Below are 20,335 nucleotides of genomic sequence, written 5' to 3'. Positions count from 1 at the left end.
TACATTCAACCTAGGCAATGAGGAAATTGAAATAGTAAAAGAATTCCCATATCTTGGATCAAACATCAACCAGGAAAGAGACTGCAGTCAAGAAATAAGAAGGAGGGAAGGCCAGCTATGAACGAAATAGAAAAGATCCTAAAGAGTAAAAGATATACAACTGTGCACTAGAGTTAGCATTGTAAAAGTCATTGTATTCTTCATCCCCATGTACAGATTTGAGAGCTGGACAGTTAAGAAAGTCCATTTGATACATAGTGCTGGAGAAAAGTGCTGAGGATGCCATGAACAGCTGAAAAACCAGCACTGGCCACTATCACATCGGCCTCCATAGATTGAGGACCAGCCTTCCCTGGACTGGTGCCCTGAAAATAGTTTAGATGACAACTCCCATGATTGCTGCCCCTTGGTAATGGTGGTTGGCCCTGATGGGAGTTGCAATCTAAAGCAATTGGAGGGTTTCAGACAAAGAGTATAGAAAACAAGACAGGGTTATCACTTATATTTTCCTTCTTGCCTGTTTTGTGTTTCACAAATTATTTATTTTATATTTATTTCAAGGATTTATGCCGCGCCTTTGTCCAACAACAGACACGTTTTCAAGACGAGAAGCTTTCTAACTGCACATAAATGTGGTATATGGGTGAGGGATAACTGCATTTCTTGATGTTAACCCAATCAGTAATAGTGCAAGTGGCGCTGTCAGGGGGACAAACCATGGCAAACCTTGAACAGGAGTTCTGGCAGACTAACCATGGCTGGAATTCATGATCACAGTTACGAAACCATAACCTAGAGTTATGCATTCATAACTGATTTGTATTCACAATCTCTATCTATAGGTAATACATAAGGATAATAAACAGTAAAGGACAGTAAAGAAAGAAGATAAGAAGAAAATCTCCATGGTAGGTAATACATAAGCATAATAAAAGTCTCCCAGTCTGGGCATTTCAAGCAGATTTGCTGCAAGAGACAAAGGGCTGTTGATCAGGATGCAGCAGACTGGCGTCCTCTTATATCAAGATTGAAATATGGGTCTCTGTATATCCCAAACCCAACACTCTGGAAGCTGTCCACAAGAACTGATAACCAATTGTCAAGTTTTCATGCCATCCCGATGCAGCTCAAAATGGAAAGGTTGTTTGGTTTCTTGATTTATGAAAGGACAGCCAGGGAAGGAAAATGCTATGATGGTGGTGGTGTGGGGTAACGGAGAATGATCCTGACCTTGCATGCCCCCTTTGCCTTTTATTTCCAACTTCGTCCACCCCCTGCCAATTTCTAATGGAGCGACTAGAAAGCATTTGTTCGGCAAATGCAAGATGCTTGGTTACTATGGGAACAGGTCTCTGTGCATACCTTCTCCTTTCCAGATGCAGAATATTTGGATAGCTGACACAGAATATTTGGAGAGGTGTGACTACAAGACCCAATTCAATAATAGATTGGGACCAAGATGGTAGCATGGGATATCAGAGTGGGTTCACAGGTACTTCTGGTCTAGGTATCCCACTATGGCAGAGGTGAGGGACTTGTGACCGGTGAGATATTGCTAGAATGCAGCTCCTATCACCATTTGCAAATCTACAGTGCTATATAAATAAAGCATAATAATAATAATAGTTTGCCACATAGGCCGAGGCTGATGGGAACTGGTGTCCAATAATGTTCCATATTGTTTGTTTGCTTGTTGCTTTCAGACACTAAATCTACTATAACATAGAAAGTAGCTAAATTTTTATGCAGCAGAAATTAAAATCCAACGGGTGATGACTTGCACTAGTAACTGAACTTCTAGTTGGGTTATGTCCAAGATTAGTTGGGTTCTGTCTTCTGACAGATGTTTATCAGTATCTGCATTTTTAAAGAATATTTATTTATATTTTTCCTTCTTCAACAACTTTTGTTATTCTATATAGTATTTTGTGTGCTGTATTTTGTTGTTCTTATGCTGGTCTGTGACAATAATAAATATTTATCTATCTAGTGTTCAATAACTTGTGCAGGGCTGCATGTTCCACACTGATGTGGCAGAGCCAAGCAACATGCAGTGGAGCTAAGCAACTTGCCAAATGTGATATAAGGTGTTTCATCTTGTTGTTATGCATCTGTATGTCATTTCCAACTTATGGCATAACTAAGGGAAATCTATCATGAGTTTTTTTTGCCAAGATTTACTCAGAAGGTATTTGCCACTGCCACCCTCTGAGGCTGAGAGAGTGTGATTTCCCCAAGGCCAGCTACTGGGTTTCCATGGCCAAGCAGGGATTCAAACTTTGGTTTACCAGAGTCTTAATCCCACACTCAAGCCACTACACCACACTGGGTTGTGCAGATATTTTGGATATCAGCTCCCACTGTCCCTGAACATCGATTACAATGGGAAATGTCCTTGAAGTAGAGCAAAACAGGTGGGACTTGTGAAATCCCATGAGAGACAACTGATGGATTTTTCCAAGGAACTTCATTGGGGTGTGAGATCCATTTAATGCCTGACTCCAAGGTGGCAGATCAATAGCCAGGTGCCACAGATGCACTCTCCAAACTTAAGCTCTTTATCCAGGTAACTAATTTAGCATCCTGACAAGGTGCAGGATAGGGTTTTTTTCATCCATTATTTATCCGTTTGTTAAGCCAAAGCATGTCGGAAGGACATACCAGGCCCTTGTGCAAATGGAAGCCTTTTTTTCTCCTCCATTGTGTGAAATTCAGCAGACAAGTCCAAATCCATTCTGTGATGTTTTGATTGCCTTATTGACCGTGAGCATTACACACAGGGTCCTTAACTGGATGCTCACACAATAGCCAGATATTTCACAGCAGGCAAGCAGGGAAATAGCACACAAGATGAGAGATGTTGATTTCCCCAACACCACCACTACAATACACCCCAGCTGCTGCCCTAGTGCACTTACCTGCTTTAAATCTTTATTTTTGCCCAAGTACCAATTAATGAAGACTGCCCACAGGGTCTGCCCCACTGCCATCTGATTTCAGCCCCTTGGAGAGGCAAAGAGCAGCTGGCCCTTCATTAATGGGACAGAGGAGAACAAACATTAAGCCTGCCCCATACTTTCCCCCAAGGGGGATGATGATGCTCAGCAGGCAGATGTAAGGCAGGAAGGGCTGCCGAAGGAAGGACCACTGCCACTGCAGGGCTGAGGAAATAAGTCGCAGTTTATTTGCATATCAAAAAAGGGCTGTAACATCCAAGTCTGCTTCTCTGTACTGGCAACTGAAGTGCCTTGAATTCATTCTTTGTGTTTCTCAAAGCCCCCTTTGCAGGTTCGTGCAAACCTTTGCAGGTTCGTGGAATTTGAAAGTAAGAAGAATCCTGCTGGAGCAGTGTGACATTCTGATCCAGAACCTCGAAATGTTAGTTTTATTGTACTACAGCTCTCACAGTCCAGCACTCTGTTTCAGAAAATTTTACCTTTTTGGAGGTTGTATCTCCCATGGGCCTTGGCAGTTGCTAGAGAAAAGGTGTAAAGCTATATACTCCATGTGTGTGGTGTGAAATCTTGGCCTCTATGTTTCCAGGACAAAACGTCACTCATTGAAATGAGATCCTTGTCCCTTACAGTAGTACAATCAGCCTTCTATATCCGTGTTTATCCATGAATTCATCCATCCACTGCTTGAAAATATTTTTTTTAAAAGAATATAAATGCCCCAAAGCAAACCTTGATGTTGCCATTTTATATAAGGGACACCATTTTACTATGCCATTGTATTTAATGGGACTTGAGCATCTGTGGATTTTGGTATTCATGGTGGGATCCTGGACCCAAACTCCAGATATCGGGGGCATTGGATGTGTGACCCAGAACCCAAGACTGGATCTGCTACTTTAGCAAAACCTGAAAACAAGCTTAAAGAAGATGAAATGTATTTACAAGGCTGGTGAAGAAGTAAGTAAATAGCTATTTAGATAAGAACATTTTGAGGAAGTGTATGATAAACAGGCAAAAACAACAGAGCTAACTTTGTAGCTATGTTTGCCATTATATAGGTAACGATGTTCATCTCCTAGGAGTGGGACCATGGACAGAGTATAATGGTCCACCCACCAACCCAAGTGTAGGGGCTAAAACAAGACATGCCACACATATTTGAAATATGTTATGCAGCAAAAACAAGAATAAAAGGGATGTTTTTTCTATCCTTTGGCCTGGGATAACCACATATGGGCAAATGACCAAGCCAAAGACCTAAAGTCTAAAAGATGCTGGTAGAAGGTTTTGTGCAGCTTCTGACAGTGTTGTTAACAGCCAAATTGGGGTCGCGCTTGAAGCAAAGGAGAGACCTTGGCTCCTGGTGCTGCAAGATAACCAGCTGTAACCAATGAGCTAACTGTAAGGAACTGCATAATGATAATGGTGATAATGAAGGCAGACTGCCATACCCATTAAAGAAGGTAGCTGCTTAATCCGTTAAAGGCAAGATCAGACTTGTGAAATCAAGCTTTGCTGACATATGTAACACTACTCTTTTATTATTTAACTCCTAGCTAAACAATATGGAGTGGTATGCAAAAGGACCCAACAACCCCACACAGCATTTTTTTTTAAAGCCAGCGATCAAAAATTTAATGCAAAATGGCGTTGGTGCAAAGATGAAATGAACTGATTTAGAAGAACCAGGACTGTTATTATTCCCCTCTAAAATGAGGAAAAGATTATGAGCTGTCGTGGCTGGGCAATCCATGTCTCCCCTGCTCCCATATTCCTCCAGTCTTTTCTTTTTCCACACCTCCTCCTGCTATTCATGGGACATGGTCCAGGGGCCATTATTCTAAGCCCGGTACAGTTTAGAGGAGACTGTTGTTGGCAGGAAAATTGGCCATTGGTATAATTGGGTGCCATTGGCATAATTTGCTTCACTTGTCACTAATATGAAGGCTGATAAAAAGCTTGATTGCCCATAATTAAGGCTAGAAAGGAGAGCAAGCTGGGGAATTGTGCCATGCAGCATGTGAAAGCATGTGGCAAGGAAATGGGGGAGCATGTGCTTCTGTGTTATAGCATGCATTTTGCTAATCCATGCTCCCCCATGCATGTGCAATGTCAAATAACACTAAAGAGAAATAAGCAACAGGGCTCCTTTTCCTTTCATTAGCATTGTCAAAGTGAAAAGTGGAAAATGACTGTGTAGAAGAGGGAATTTCAGCAGGTGTTGCTTATTCTTTGTTTGTATGATGGCTAGAAACTGAGTCTTTCAGCTTTCCTGCCATAGTTAATAGAGGCCTGTTTTCCTTTAGTATATGGTAAACCTGTGCCTGCTTTGCTTTAGACAATAGACAATAGTTTTGCTTACTTAAAGGTAAAGGAAAAGGTTTCCCCTTGACATGCATGTCTAGTCGTGACCGACTGTAGGGGTTAGTGCTCATCTCCGTTACTAAGCCGAAGGAGCCAGCATTTTCAAAGATGACTCCAGTGGTCATGTGGCTAGCATGACTGCATGGAAAGCTTTCAACTGAAGTGGCACCTATTTATGTACTTGCGCCTTTACATGCTTTTGAACTGCTGAGTTGGCAGAAGCTGGGACTAGTGATGGGAGCTCACTCTGTCATGCATCACTTGGGCCTCGAACCGACAACCTTCCAACCATCAGAATTGGTGTCTTAATCATTAAGCCAGTTGATTGCAGCATGTTATATTGCACTAACATTGGATGATGGAACATGTAGTCATAAGTTCATTGCTAAGGCTATGGCTTGCATTCCTTTGGTTAACAAGCAGATAGAATCACAGAATCATAGAAGGAGCACTGGTGGGGTTAAATGCCTGTACCGCAGCCTCATAAACCATAAGGTTGCGAGTTCAATACCAACCAAGAGTTCAGGCTCGACTCAGGCTTGCATCCTTCCAAGGTTACTAAAATGAGTATCCAGATTGTTGGGGGCAATTAGCTTACATTTTGTAAACTGCTTAGGGAGTGATAAGCAGTATAGAAATCTACTTGCTCTTGCTAATCATAGAGTTGGAAGAGACCAGCCCCTTGCCATGCAGGAACTTTGCAGCAACACAGTGTTAACATCATATTATCCTTTGTGTAAGTGATTTTATGAGGTGATCAAAATGCAGCCCTTTCTTGCTTATCCAGGAAAGCTTTAAAAAAAAACCAACAGGTAGCAGATGGGCCTCTCTGATAATGAAGTCACGGCTCATGCTCACTGGTGGCTTCTGCATGGCAGAAAGAATTTGAGCAAGGGGTTGCATATGCATGAATGCATATGACGGGCAGCATCTGCCATTAGCAAATATTCCAATCTGCTTGTCACAGCCAGAAGCCTGAAATGGGGGCGATGGTGGGGAGAAGAGGTGAAGAATCAATACTTCTAATGCTCCCTTGGGCTTGTCACTTTCAGCCTCATTAGAAGCTGCAATCTCAGCCTTGTCATTTCCCGTGCTAAGGCCAGACTCATTTCATATGTTGTCTATCCCTGTGGAAGACTGTGCTGGTTTATTAGTTCCATGTAGCCATAGCTTGGGAAAAGTTACTTCTTGGAATTAGGGCTCCCTGATTATGAGAACAGTCATCCAAAAAGTTATTTTTCCAAATGCTGCCTCTTTCTGACAGCTTCCCTGTTAGTTCCCTGGCCATTCTTCTATGTTGGACTCAAGAGATTTTTCTACCCAAGGCATAGTGGATTCCCCTCCACTTCCGTTAATGATTGTAGTATGTCAGGATGACATTTCCAGACCTCTCCTGATAGTGATCAAGGCTTCAGTGGAGAATTACAATGTGGTCTTACTTCTGATTGTCATAGTCTCACTTGTTGTCACAAAAGTCTTGGAAGTGTCATTCTCCTGCACCCGTCACCAGCTGAACAGACCATCACTCAGTGTAGTTGATGGCTGTTAAGGTAGGCTTGAGAATTTGGGATGGGAGATGTTAAAGTTACACATTTGTTATTAAGTAAGTGCTGTAGGATATCAGCACAGAACGGAGGTTGTGGCAGGAAGTGAAAGGGAAGGAGCATGACTTTCATGCCAGTTCATGCTTGTAAAAAGTATAACAACAAACATACAGATGTGGGATTCAGGGGGAGTCCCCCTTACCTGAAATGCTGAGGACTGGAAGTGCTTTGTTGTTGTTGTTGTTTTGGAATGCCTGTATTTGCCTATATGTACACAATGAGCTATCTTGAAGATGGACCCAAGTCTAAACATAAAATTTATTTGTGCTTTGTATACATCTTAGACACATAGGCTGATGGTAAGTCTATATTTTAGATTTTGTTCATGAAACAAAGGTTGGGTACACTGAACCATCTCAGCCAGCTATGAAAAAAGGTTTTGGTGTTTGGAATATTTGGGATTTCAGAAAGGTAAGGGAGACTTAACCCGTACCTGAGACTAAGTGGCACATAAATACAGTGTTGACCTAGGAGATGGGAAGTCCAGGCTTATGTCCTCAACTCAGCCATGAAACTCACTGTGACCTGGGTTTACTCCCTTCCTCTCTGTTTGACCTACTTCACCAGGTTGTTGTGAAGATACTGGGAAGGGAGACATGGATATTTCCTTGAGTTCATTGGAAGAAAGGTGGGACATAAAATATAACAGAATAAATAAACCTACATGGAGCTCCCAGTTAAGGAAATATAGGAAAGGAAAACTCAAAAGTCTGTGGTTTTTACAAATTTATTTATACATAAAAGCATAGAATTTACACTGTTCACCAGAGCCAAACATTAAAAAAAAAATCATGAGCGAAAAGGAAGAAGATGATAATGGTGGTGGTGGTAATAATAATAATAATAATAATAATAATAAATATAGCCTGTATTCTGGCAGACTGGGGGCAAATGACACGCTGGCAATGTGTACTGTCAGAATTAAATGCAGTATTAGTGCAAAGGCAACTGCCATTGTCACATTAGAGGGGCAAGGTAGTATATGGCTGGTGAGACAAGATTTCTTGTGGTGTCCATAAATGTTTTCCTGCATGATTGGAGCAAAGTCTTGGAATCTCATAACAATTAGTTTATATGGGCTTAATAGTTTTAACCATCTTAATATAGTCATGCACAGGGCAATTAGAATCTATCACCAGAATTCAGGGTTTGGGTTGGCATTGTTGGGCATTGGCTTAGGGGCACATTCGATCCAGAGACTGGTTTCTAATCCTTGGGGCTTCCTGACCCTGCACAGCAATTCCAGTTGCTGACTGTTAACCCCTTCTCCATATGAATAGGCACCAAGAGGAAGGGGAAGAAAGAGTATTATCTGTTCACCTTGTGCATACATCAGGAAACAAATACTTCCCTTGCCTTCTAAAGTCTTTGGCTATCCCCTTGCTCCTCCAGAGGTACAGCAAACATGAAACATTAAATATGCCATTATAGGCAAGGTGATCTACCTGGTCCCAAGGATCATCTATGAAGAGGAAGCACTCTGACAGAATCAGGAAAAGGAGCACAGATAAACTGACAGTTGGACTTGACTTTTGCGAGTTGCACTGAGCTTGAGAAACACTCTAGGAGATTATTGCATGGCAAACAAAAAAGCAACTTACCCCTGCCAGGATACAAGAGCTTATGGGATGCAGTCAGGAATTATCATATTAAAAATGCCGCCAGGCGACTGCATCTCGGCTGCATCCCGGCTCCCAGCCATGAAAAAACTAAAAAGAATGAAAGTGATAGGGAGTACGAAAAGAAGCAAACTACACTACAATGGACTGATTCAATCAAGGAAACCATGGGCCTGTATTTGACTTGAACAGGGCATTTGGTGGTCAGGAATCCTGGAGGTCTCTCATTCATAGGGTCACTGTAAGTCAAAGTCAACTTGATGGCAAATAACAACAGCAATGCCCAGGTAAGCCTGTATATGTATAGGATTGCAGCCTTAGAATGAAGGAGCAGTGCAGGGAATGAGCGATTAGCCCTTTGTGCTACTCCTTTGCTGTAAACTGCTCCATCTTGGCAGCATTTTCATTTGCATAATTCCAAATACATGCATGATAGGAGAAGCAAGAAGTGTGGGGAAGATGAAGGGTGTTTCCAGACACAGGGCTCTTAGCACTACCAACAGAAGAAATTGTGCAGCTATTCTAGCATTTCTTCCTTTCCCAGTGTTTTGCAAAAACAGGGAGGAAATGGCAGCAGCAATGAGAAACCATGGAAAGGTTCCAAGTGATTGAAACACGATTGAACAGATAAGGATTCAAGACTAGTTTTAAGAGCTAAGCACCCCAAAAGCCTTTTGCATGACCTATCAAATATGTGAGTTTCCCTTTATCTCATATTCCATTTTTAAAATCTCAAGTTCCCTTTGTTGAATTTATAGAGAAATCTGTGATGTTTTGAAAGCACTTCTCTCTATATATAAAAGAGCCATATGAGCTGCTCATGCGTCCCTAGTTACAAGATGAAAATGACGTTATGTGGACCTTCTGTGAATTCCAAGAAAATCTTGGCACCTTAAGTGATACTCTTCTGAAACAGTTATTTCTTTTAAAGGAGCAGTATAACTCATGAGATTTCAGGATCTCCAGTATTCGTATTTCAGTATCAAAACTATCTCTATCCCCACTTGCAATCCCACACTTCCTCCAAGGAGTGCAGAAAGTTGTTCATGGCCTCTGTAATCCTCACAACAATCCCAAAGAGGAGGTTACTGAAAGTGACTGGCTCCGTGTCACCCAGTGAGTTTCATGGTTGAATAGGGATTTCAATCCATGCTAGTATAACAATTTAGCCACTATATCATACCAACAATGCCACAATAATTGTCATTGTTCTAACCAGCACATTAACACATAACACACCAAATTATATCCATATCTGACTTCACTGAGCTTTTGTATGATAGGACAATCTGGCTTTTATTTCTGGCACTCTGTGTAAAAGATATGGTAGGACACAAAGGGCTTATTTCCACTATAGTTACAGCACTGTTATTCCACTTTCCCATTGTTGCATCTTATGAAATTCTGGGGTTTGTAGTTTGGTGAGGCACTGAATTACTCTGGCTGACAATTTGAGATGTGCCACCTTAAAACCGCAATTCCCAAGCCAGAACCATGGCAGTTACAGTATAAACACAGTGCTATAATTCTGTAGGATGAATGGGACCAAGGTCAATTAATAAAAATCCCAGAAGGCCAAGAATAGGGACGCAGGCCACACTAAACACAGAAAAGCAAATTTCACTATGTTATAATCAATTTGTTCCAATATGAAGCCTGTGTTAGCTACAGTTATAATACTGTTTGCAAGTATATTTTGGTGGTGGTGGCGGCACCGAAGCAGAAGCAACAGTTACTGTTGCTGATGTTTTCAATATTAAATCAGAAACCACAGACCAGATTTGAAATGTTGGGAACCATCAACATTTGTCCCAGACACTGCCAACAGATAAAATAATACTGTGAGGATGAGTGTTCTTCTCCAAAAAGATTTCAAAATATTTTATAATATCCAAGCACATTGAATCAGCAGAGGGGAGGAGATGAAATTGAAGGATACTATGCTTTTTTTAAAATGGTAAGTAATATTTTAAAACTTGTCTGCACCCTTTTGAACCCCTGCTTGATAGAGGGTTGAATAATGCTGTCCTAGGCACAAGCTTATGTACACATCCACCATCTTCTGCATTTATCTTCTCGCTTGCAGACTGAAGACATTGATGCCTGGTAATGATGGTTGATAATACTTTTCTCCACCAATGCAGAGGCACCGGTATTCAGTGGTAAACTGCCTCTGAATATAGCTGTTCTAAAGCTGTTGTAGTCATTGTTTTAGCTGGCTCACAACTGACTTTGGCTGCTGCAGTTGTGGCACAAAAACCGAGCACTGACTGAACAGCAATGGTTGCCAGCCTTTTTGTTATAACCCAGTCTGCTCCTGTGCCTGTTTAAACAGTAGGTTTGCATACCTGGAAGCTAAATCTAATACATATGAAAATCCATTTCATTCAATGGGTCTATTTTAATTGACCTTTCCCCGCACGTTCTCACTCATGAAGACCCACTGGGTGATTTTGGGCAAGTCACATTCTCTCAGCCTCAGAAGGCAATGGGAACCCCACTATGAAGAAATCTTGCCAAGCAACTCCCATAATCATAGAACCATAGAGTTTGAAGAGACCCTAAAGGCCATCCAACCCTTTGCTATGCAGGGACACAGAATCAATGCACTCCCAATAGACAGCCATCCAGCCTCTGTTTAAAATCCTCCAAAGGAGATTCCACCACTTTCTGAGGGAGTGTGTTCCACTGTCGAACAGCTCTAAATGTCAAGATGTTCCTCCTAATGTCGAAGTGGAATCTCTTTTCCTGTAGTTGCAATCCATTGCTCCAGAGTCTCTAGAGCAGCAGAAAACAAGCTTTCTCCATCCTCAATATGACACCCCTTCAAATATTTAAATATTTAATATTCAAATATTTAAATACTTAATTCTCAAATATTGAAACAGGACTTTCGTATCACCTCTTAACCTTAATAGGTTCACTGAAGCATCTGAGTCAGAATGGACTTGAAGGCACACAGCAACTGTGGCTGCCGCATCACTCTCTCTGCCTTGCTGTAAGGTCAGCCATAAGCAGGGATGTACCTTTGTACGAGACGCATTGTGCCCTCATTGAAAAGGAGGAGGCTGAAATATGCAAATATAATAAACTCCTCTCCCATTAATGATGCCTGCCAACAGCTGGTCCCCTGCCCCCTTGGTGAGGTGAGCAGAGAGAAGGGAGAAAGGAAAGCAAGAAGCCCCAAGAGACCTTCACCAGCTCAGCAAGCAGAGAGCAGGCAGGCCCTTACCATCCGAGGTAATTAACCCCCCGGGGCTGCCAGGGGTTTTACAGGGAGCACAGGCTGTTGGGTTTTTCTCCCCCAAGATTGCCACTAACAATGCAAATTTTGCTAATCAGAAACATATGTGCATAAACACAATTAAGAGACTAGCTGGCAGAGGAAAGGGAAGAACACCATTTGGCTTTCATGTTCCGCAAGCCCAAGAATGATTGAGAACTGCGGGGAGTTCTCAATCATTTGCAGCAGTTGGGGAAGTTAGGTTTTGGGGCAACAGCTACTAAGATCCCCCGGGGGATTCTGGGATCTGTCATCCAAACAGTTATTTTTCTAAGACGTTGTTACTTTATATATATCTAAACTTCAAATGTTATTTCTGTCTGCTTAGAGAAAACCAGCCTCTCCCCAAATACCCTGAAAGCACCAAATTCTATCCGATCTTATAAACTTAGCAGGGTTGATCCTTGGGTAGGAGACCACCAAGGAATCCCTGTTGCCGTAGGTTATCTTTCAGAGGAAGGAACTGGCAAAAACATCCCCTGAGTACTACTTGCCTAAGAAAATCCTATTAAATTCATGGGATCATCGTAAGTTGACAGCCAGCTTGACGGCATATACATACACACACTAACTTCGAGAAAGAGTCTCAACGAGGAATGTATTGGATAGAGGGCCTAGGCTGCCCAGATGCAAAAGAAAGAACATCCTCCTTTTGTAGTTGTATTTAGATGAGGAAATTTCATCCAGTCTTTTCAGAATAAGAGACATATGACTAAAATTCCCTGTTCTAGACATATCTATTAAAGGTGCAGATCTGGAAGCTGCACCAGGCACCCTTCAGAGTGTCCAAAATTTGAATAAAAATGGGCAACTTCTCATTTTCAGATGTTGTTAGACTGCAATGACCATCTGCTTTGGGCAGAACAGTCAATGGCAATGGGAGCTGAAATCCAACCACATCTGGAAAATCACAAATTGCCTATCCATTTTAAACCAGCTCTTGTAATTCTTTTAAGTGACAGCCCTCTGATCAGCAGCAAAAGAAGGGGATTATGCTTATCTCCAGGTCACAACAGGTTTCACATGCTGACTTCTACATAACAAACCTCTAAATCTCTATTACAGCAACAAAAGCAGGCTGGGCTGTCTGGTTTTCCTGGACAGTATGCAACCCTGAAGAACTTTAAATAATCTTTGGAAAGCTCCTAACGTTCAAAGTAAATGTGGGATTTGCACTTCTGGTACAGATTAACCTTCCTTAGCTGGTGCCCTCCAAAGGTGCTGGACAATAATTCTCAGTGGTTGTAGAACAAGATATTGGGGGGTGTTTTGAATCACAAAAGCTTAGTATGGCTTCTGATACTCAGCTGCTAAACATTTAGTCTCATAAACTCTGATGCACATCTCTGAGGTTGGATCCAGACATATTCATGCTGAAATTGGTGGTCAATTTAGGGGTGGTTTACACAGGTGGAAAAAAATTGTACTCTTTCTAGTTCTGTAGGAACATGACATACACCCTGTTTGACAGTGAAATTGCTTTTTAGGCATTAATTGAATGTTTAAATACTCTTTTTGCTCATCATTCTTAGGGGAAAATAGGTTTTTTAAACATGTGTGTCAGGTCTGGAGTGGAATCAGGCTGGGTAGGTTAATAGGAGGACAGAACTCATCTGGCAAATTTAGTCTATGTCACCATTTATTTATTTTTGACTTGAGAGTTGGACTATAACTCTGGAGACCAGGGTTCAAATCCCAGCACAGCCATGAAACCCACTGGGTGACCTTCGGCAAGTTACACTCTCTCGGCCTCAGAGGATGGCAATGTTAACCCCCTTCTGAAGAAACTTGCCAAGAAAACCCCATCAATGGTTCACCTTAGGGTCGTCATAAGTGAAAAACAACTCGAAGGCACACAACAACAACAAAGTAACAGAGGTCTAACAGAGTTTCTGAAATGGAAGTCTATCTATTATTTTATAACCCTTTTTTACATGCAGTCATCCCTCTGTATTTGCAAGGGTTGGGGAGCCCAACCATGTGAGCAAATAGTTAGAATGCAAACTGGCAAGAATGGCAGGCAAATAATAAGTCTATTGGTTGATAGGTTTTGGCATGCTGGAAAGAAAGAAAAAAGTGCATCCCCTTTATATCAATTTGAATTTGGGCACAGGAAATGTGTGGTAGTCAATACAACTTGAGTCTGGTTTATTTCAAGTAGGTATGGCACTGATGGGGCCACTACTATGGACCAGGAAAATGTAAAGGAAAACTAACGCATTTCCCCCCCTTTTGATAGATGACCCAGTGAGTCATGACTAAATTTGATTTCAGCATGACTGAGGTTGTATCCATTATTAGTGCTGGGAAATTCTACATTCACATTTCTATTCAGCAACAGAGCATGGCAGGTTGACCTGGCATTTGGGCAACCCTGCAAGGTTATGGTGAGATGTAAGACTGGATGGTTTTCTGCATTACTTGGGAAGAAGTATGGAGATAAAAATATAATAGATTAAAAAACTGAGTAACACAGTTGGCTTGATGAGATTATAAAGAAAACAAAACTCTGAATATTTTTTTGACATGTTTAGACTTAAGTGCAGAAAATCAGGATTCAGTTTAACATATGGTGATAGTGGTCATATCAAGCACTTAGCTTACAACATAGATCCATGTTCATCACATCACTGTGAGTTGCTAATAACATGTTCTCTGGTGTGGCAGTGAGTGTGTGGTCAATGTGTTGAATCAACCCAACGGCTACTTCACCATTTTCAAACGTGAGGTTGATCTAAGTATACAATTTCATTCACTGTGTGAATTGCTCTCTCCCTACACAAGTCTTACTATGCATAAGTGAACTTTCTCATCACCGCCATAACAAGAACTGTGCAACTTTCTGGACTGGAACTCCTAGGTTCCTCACTATTTGCTAGAGCTGGTGGAAACTACAGTCCAACAACATCTGGAGAGCCACATGATTCCCATCCCTGTTCTAGTGTGTAACATTTTAGGGGATCATGAACTGATGTTGAAGACAGGAATTTAAGACACACATTTGCATTATGTTGCACAAGCCAGCCTTGTGCACTGAATACAATTTTAATTCAACACATGAACAAATGTTGCACAAATGCTGAACAGAGCTCTGAGAACAGCATGGTGTGTTCCACATGGAAGTGAACATATTCTGAGAGAAATACACTGTGTGTGGGGGGGACTCCTGTTGTTTGGGATGGAAAAAGTTCTCCAGCATCAGAATCAGAAATGCTCATGGCCCCTTTCACACTACACTATTACAATATTTTGATACCACCTTAGCTGCCATGGCTCCATCCTACAGAATCCCAGAACTTGTAATTTTGTGAGGTATTTTGAATTCTCTACCAGAGCCCTCAAACTACAGATCCTAAAATTCCACAGGATGCAGCTGTGACAAATGATGATCCAAGTACTAAACTTTGTAGTGTGAAAGGTGCACATATACAGAAATGTCACTTCTTCGTATATTCTGGCCCTACCTGGAGAGTGCACTTTGAGCATTTTGCATGCATACAAATCAAGGGTTATACCATTGAAGTACAGTCTTCATGCACCTGGAATGTGCCCTGAGGCTTTGGATTTTAGTGCTTTTCTCAGACAAGAGGACTAAACTGTGCAATGTTCTGCTCACAGAGGTTGTCATGGCATCCTCCTTACTGGTGACAAGGAAAAGCCATTTAAAGAACAAGATCTCACTTCCTAAGGGACAGACATCATTGCCTCCTTTAATACCCTTTCTGAAGGGTTGGGAGCTGAAATCTTCCCATTTAAGGAAGGTTTTTTGGTTCATTGACGAGTGCTTTAACTGTCTCAGTTTTGTACAAAAAATTACTGCTTTTGTTGGCACATTGTTGCTTTCTAAAAACAACAGCATCCCTGCTGGCTGACTGCCTAAATACATTCAGAGCTGGTTTTTAAATTTTGAACTGAATTAAAATTGAACTGTGGTTTTATTTTTGTTGTTAAAACTCATAGAATGTTTTTTTTAAAGGTAGGATACAGACATTTAACATAAATAATAAATAGTATATTTTACTATGTGGGGATGAGGGAGGGGGAGAGAATGAGGGTAAATATTCAAAGAGCACATGAAGGGCTTTTGAGAGAAGAGACATACCCACTGTTATCATGACTGCACCCTTTGCATTGCCTTGGGATCTTGTTTATGGCTATCATGAGCCTTGCTCTCCTGCTGAAGCCTCCAATGCAATGTATGGAGGAGGGAAGAGAGAATGATGGTTTCCTATGGCACTTGGTGGCAGGGTTGGAGTGGGAGATGAGTGGCTTCATCAACACCACTCTTCTCCCATAGAACCAAATAGGCCCCCTTAGGCTATTCCCAACCCATATCAAGAGCCCAACAGGGGAATGTTACATTCTTCCTTTCCTTTCTATGGTCTGGCCTAGAGCTGTAGGCTGTTGCTTCCTAGCCTATGAACTGGTAACTTTAAATAAGCTAGTGCAAATAACTCATGTTCCTTTTCTCTGGGGAACTCTCAAAGACGTTCCATCTTCTGCTGCTCAGCTTTAGTACCACCTCAGCAATGATACTACAGCTCCTTTTGTGGTGTGACATGTTCAGCTGAGCTGTGCTGCCTGGCCAACCACTGGCTCTTTCACTGTCAGTGGCGCTGAAGCAGACTCCCATAAGCCTGTCTGCTGTTATCTGATTTGTGCCAAATTTGTATTAGAGCATCTGGGGCCTTCTCTTAGGTTCAAGACCCCCATCCTCCCAAAAAGAGGATGCAGAGTGGAACAAGTGGACATTTTGATTTTAAATGCTGTGCTCCTTCTTTCAAGAAGAGAGTCAGTTTCACTCTTTTGATCCATCTGCTTGTCTTAATGGAACTTCTAGGCCATGCTCTCTACTTTTGGGTATCTATGTAGTTTAGTTCTTCCTCTGTCTTTTCTTTGTAACCTTTAGGCTCCATAGGGTCTGGATGGTGGCTTGGGACCTCATCCTCCCATACACACCACAACATGCACACACACATGCACACATTCTTCCATACTAAGCACAGACACACTCTCATGCACACACACACACCTGTTCTATTAAATGTATGTTTCACAGCTCCTGGGATGTCTTGATAAAATAAACGGGGAGTTTTGTGGGGTTCAAAACCTTTCTCAGTGGCAAAACAGGAGAAGGTGGATGTGGAAAAGTAAACACTATACACTTTCTAAACCAAAAAGATCCATAAAAATATTCACATTTTTAGATGAACAATTATAAACATTCCCATTCAAAAAACACAAGGACACATCAGTTCCCCAGCCCCAACAGAAACATAAAAATATACCTCTATCAATGCTAGCCTGCAAGAGGTAATACTAAGTGATGAGCCATGGGCAAAGTCAATCCACTGGCTGATTGCCAGACTATGGCTTTTAGGAGCCTAGAACATGCTTCTTAAATATTCCGGAGAAAAATACCTCTCCCTAAGTAAACATGGAAGCAGACCATTTTTTCCCTTAGAAAAACTAAGAAAATGTCTTATACTCTCCAAGGCAGAGGTGGGAAGCTGGTGCCCCTCTAGACATTATTAGACTACAAACCGATCATCCCTTGGCTGTGCTTGCTAGGGACGAGGGATATCACAGTCTCACAACATTCGAGGGACCATAGCCTTGCCAAAACTCCAGCCTCTTCACAGCAGGAGAGTATAATACATATCTTCAAACAATGAAAACTAATAGGGTATCCTTGAGGACTCATGATGGCACATTCTTTGTGTGTATGTGTGTACATGGGCTACTCTTTTTTTAACCAAAGAAATGAATGATCAAAAGGCTTCACTTTTCCCAAAGCCTAAATTAGAATCATAAGGGAATTCATATGGCTGCAGGGGGTAGCACATGGAGCTATATTTTACTTCTCCAGCATCCCTTAGTAATATGTTCCTGCATTGTGGGTAAGATGGAGGCACCTGTTCTATCTGGCATTGAAATACTTGCATATTTTTGACCAGAGCAGCTACTGTGTTGGTTCTGCCCTGATAGTATGGTCAACAGGAAAAGCACACCCTTCTCCTTTTGAATCAGAAGTGACCTGACTCCTAGTGAAATGCATTGGGCTTGATGGTTGGGAACAATGCCTCACCACATAAGCACATGTGGCATGACAACAGCTGGTGATCCATTTTGACCAGGTAAGGACTTCAACCAACTTACAAGTGGTTCTCAGGCTGTACACAACCTCTAGTTGAAAGAGACCCATCACCTCCAGAGTGGACAATGAGACAAGAGCACCATTCAGATTTCAGTGGCAATGATGTCCTCATAAGGAACATCAGTACCCTGGAGGTCAAGGTCTAAGGGCTCTTTGCCATCCTCTCCTGCAGCCAACTGCTGGACCATCTTCTCCAAATTCTGGTTCCGTTTGTACATATGCAGGTAACTCTGCTGCAGCTGCTTCTGGTAGTGGATCACTTTCTCCTTTTCCTCTTTCCAAACCTGCCGTTCCTGCTGGAATCCAGCTGTCATCTGCTCATTGTTGTCCCGCTCCTCCTGTAACTTTGCCTTCAGCTTCTCCACTTCACTCCATAGGACCTGGGCATCCTCCGTCATGTTACCCTCCATGCCTACAGAGGCCACCCCACACTTCATCTCTTCTCTGAGGATGGTCAATTCTGTTCTGAGTTCCGCAATTTCCTGTTCTAACAGGTTCACCTTCTCCCTCAGAAGCTCTGACTCATTCTTCTTGCGTTGGAGCTCATTTTCACACACCTCCAGCTCCAGAGCCTTGGCATGCAGAGATTCTTCCAAGTCCTGGATTTTCATCTCCAGTAGTTCCATTTTTGCCCGGACATCCTTCAGTTGAGCTTTCAGGTTGAGGACCTCATTAGTCTTGCTATTGAGTTCTGTCTGGGATTCCTTCAGTTGTTGTTTCAGGAGAGAGATTTCACCAGATTTCTGACAAACCTGTAGGGACATAAGACAACAAGTGTCAGGATGTCATCTAGACACTGGCTTTCTGGACTGCCCAAACTACAGTGCAATTCAGCTTGCACTGATGTGATGTTTATAAACACAGATTAAATGGTGAGTAACCTGAGATGGGGTCTGCATCCTTTCAGGAATAATTTGTCAGAGCCACATGTCGATGATATATACCAAAAGATGCACAAAGCCAACACTAGAGTATGGAAAAGTTACTTTTGAACTACAGTACCCATAACCATTGACCATGGTAGTGAGGGATTCTGGGAGGTGTAGTCCAAAAGGTGATCTTTTGGAATTCTAGGTAGGCAAGGCGAGAGTTTAAAGTAGACAGAGAAACCTTATTATCTCACTCTTGCTGCCATATCCTTTTCTGCATCTCTCTTTCTGCTCCTCTTCCTTCCCTCTTCTTGCCTCTCATCTTCAGGTTGCTGCTGAAAGGATTGTTCACTTGTACTAAATGTTTCAGTAAATCACTTCCAGAGTGCTTTAAAATTAGGTTGAGGGGTGCAAGGGCCATGCTTGCCCATTCATTTCAGGAGGGTGTTCTGCATGTCTTAAATGTCTATCTGAGGGAGTACTGGAATGAAAATGGCCAGGGTCTACCATTACTCACAGGGAAGCAACAACAGGTGGCAGTTTTGGGGTATCATGGAGAGTAGCACATTATCAGTTATTAACTGAATCCCATTTAGGGAGATAGGCGAGTGACTTACTTGACAAGTAGCTTGAATGGCTATACAAAATGCCTGAGCTGGTAGCAACCCATACTTTAGCCACAAGTTAAAACTATACGAACAAAGGGGTTACCAAGGGAGAATGATGTTAAGGCAAAGAGAATCTGAATCCTGCTATGCATTTAGTTACATTGTACGGGCATAAAAGGTACCACAGAATAACTTGTCAACTGCTGCCCTGCTACAGATAGCACATAAGACTGAAAAGTACAAAAATGTTCAAATTGGACAAATTGGCTGGAATTCTAGTAGGATCCTCCTCATACTTAGGTTTCCTTTTTGTAGGTGGATGTCTTTTTTGGGGCACTGTGGGAGTTTGTATTCCCTGCACAGCACTCATATTCCCTGGCAGAATCCAAAGCACCCCAGCAACCTACTTGATAAGAACCTTGTGCTGCCTGCATAGTCATTCTTTGTTTCTGGGCAAGCAGACAGGCTCAAAAACACAGCCAGACATGAAAGTATGATATCAGCATTGATATCCACTGGGGCCCTCTAGTGCTGCTGTTAAATCATGTTGTGTCTAGCTATGGGAGACGTAGCCAGATGCTTCTCCAAGCCTGCTTGCTTGTTGCAAAGCATGGAATGGCTGTGTGGAGCAGCATCAGGCACTTATTAGAGAAGATACAGAAGAATATATGGTTCAGGGTGGCAGAGGTCAGCATGCACTATTTACACTACACTAACAGGATGTTGGAATAAGGGCATAATATAGTCTAATAGCAAGAAAAATGCCATACGGTCATATGACATGTGAACATGACTGCATGAACTTAGAGAAGCTCCTGCAGGATCATGAGACTTTGCATTGCTGAGGTACATCTCGTCTAGTGAAGGAGATATC

The 20,335-nt window shown here is 42.0% G+C and overlaps 1 protein-coding gene across 2 annotated transcripts in view; it reads right to left on the bottom strand.

Moving 5' to 3' along the window:
- Positions 1-7,667: 7,667 nt before the first annotated feature.
- LZTS1 (leucine zipper tumor suppressor 1) overlaps positions 7,668-20,335 on the bottom strand; it is a 36,630-nt gene continuing 23,962 nt past the window's right edge. For both annotated transcript variants that reach the window (XM_089537523.1, XM_089537522.1), the window contains exon 4: positions 7,668-18,736. In XM_089537523.1, coding sequence (XP_089393649.1) covers positions 18,068-18,736 — 669 coding nt within the window. In that variant the 3' untranslated portion in view covers positions 7,668-18,067. The remainder of the gene's footprint in view (positions 18,737-20,335) is intronic.

Source organism: Sceloporus occidentalis, unplaced genomic scaffold (assembly GCF_023333645.1).
Source record: "Sceloporus occidentalis isolate IW3139 unplaced genomic scaffold, rSceOcc1.0.p SCAF_9, whole genome shotgun sequence".
Classification (NCBI taxonomy): Eukaryota; Metazoa; Chordata; class Lepidosauria; order Squamata; family Phrynosomatidae; genus Sceloporus; species Sceloporus occidentalis.
This window is presented reverse-complemented; position numbering and strand designations above follow the sequence as displayed.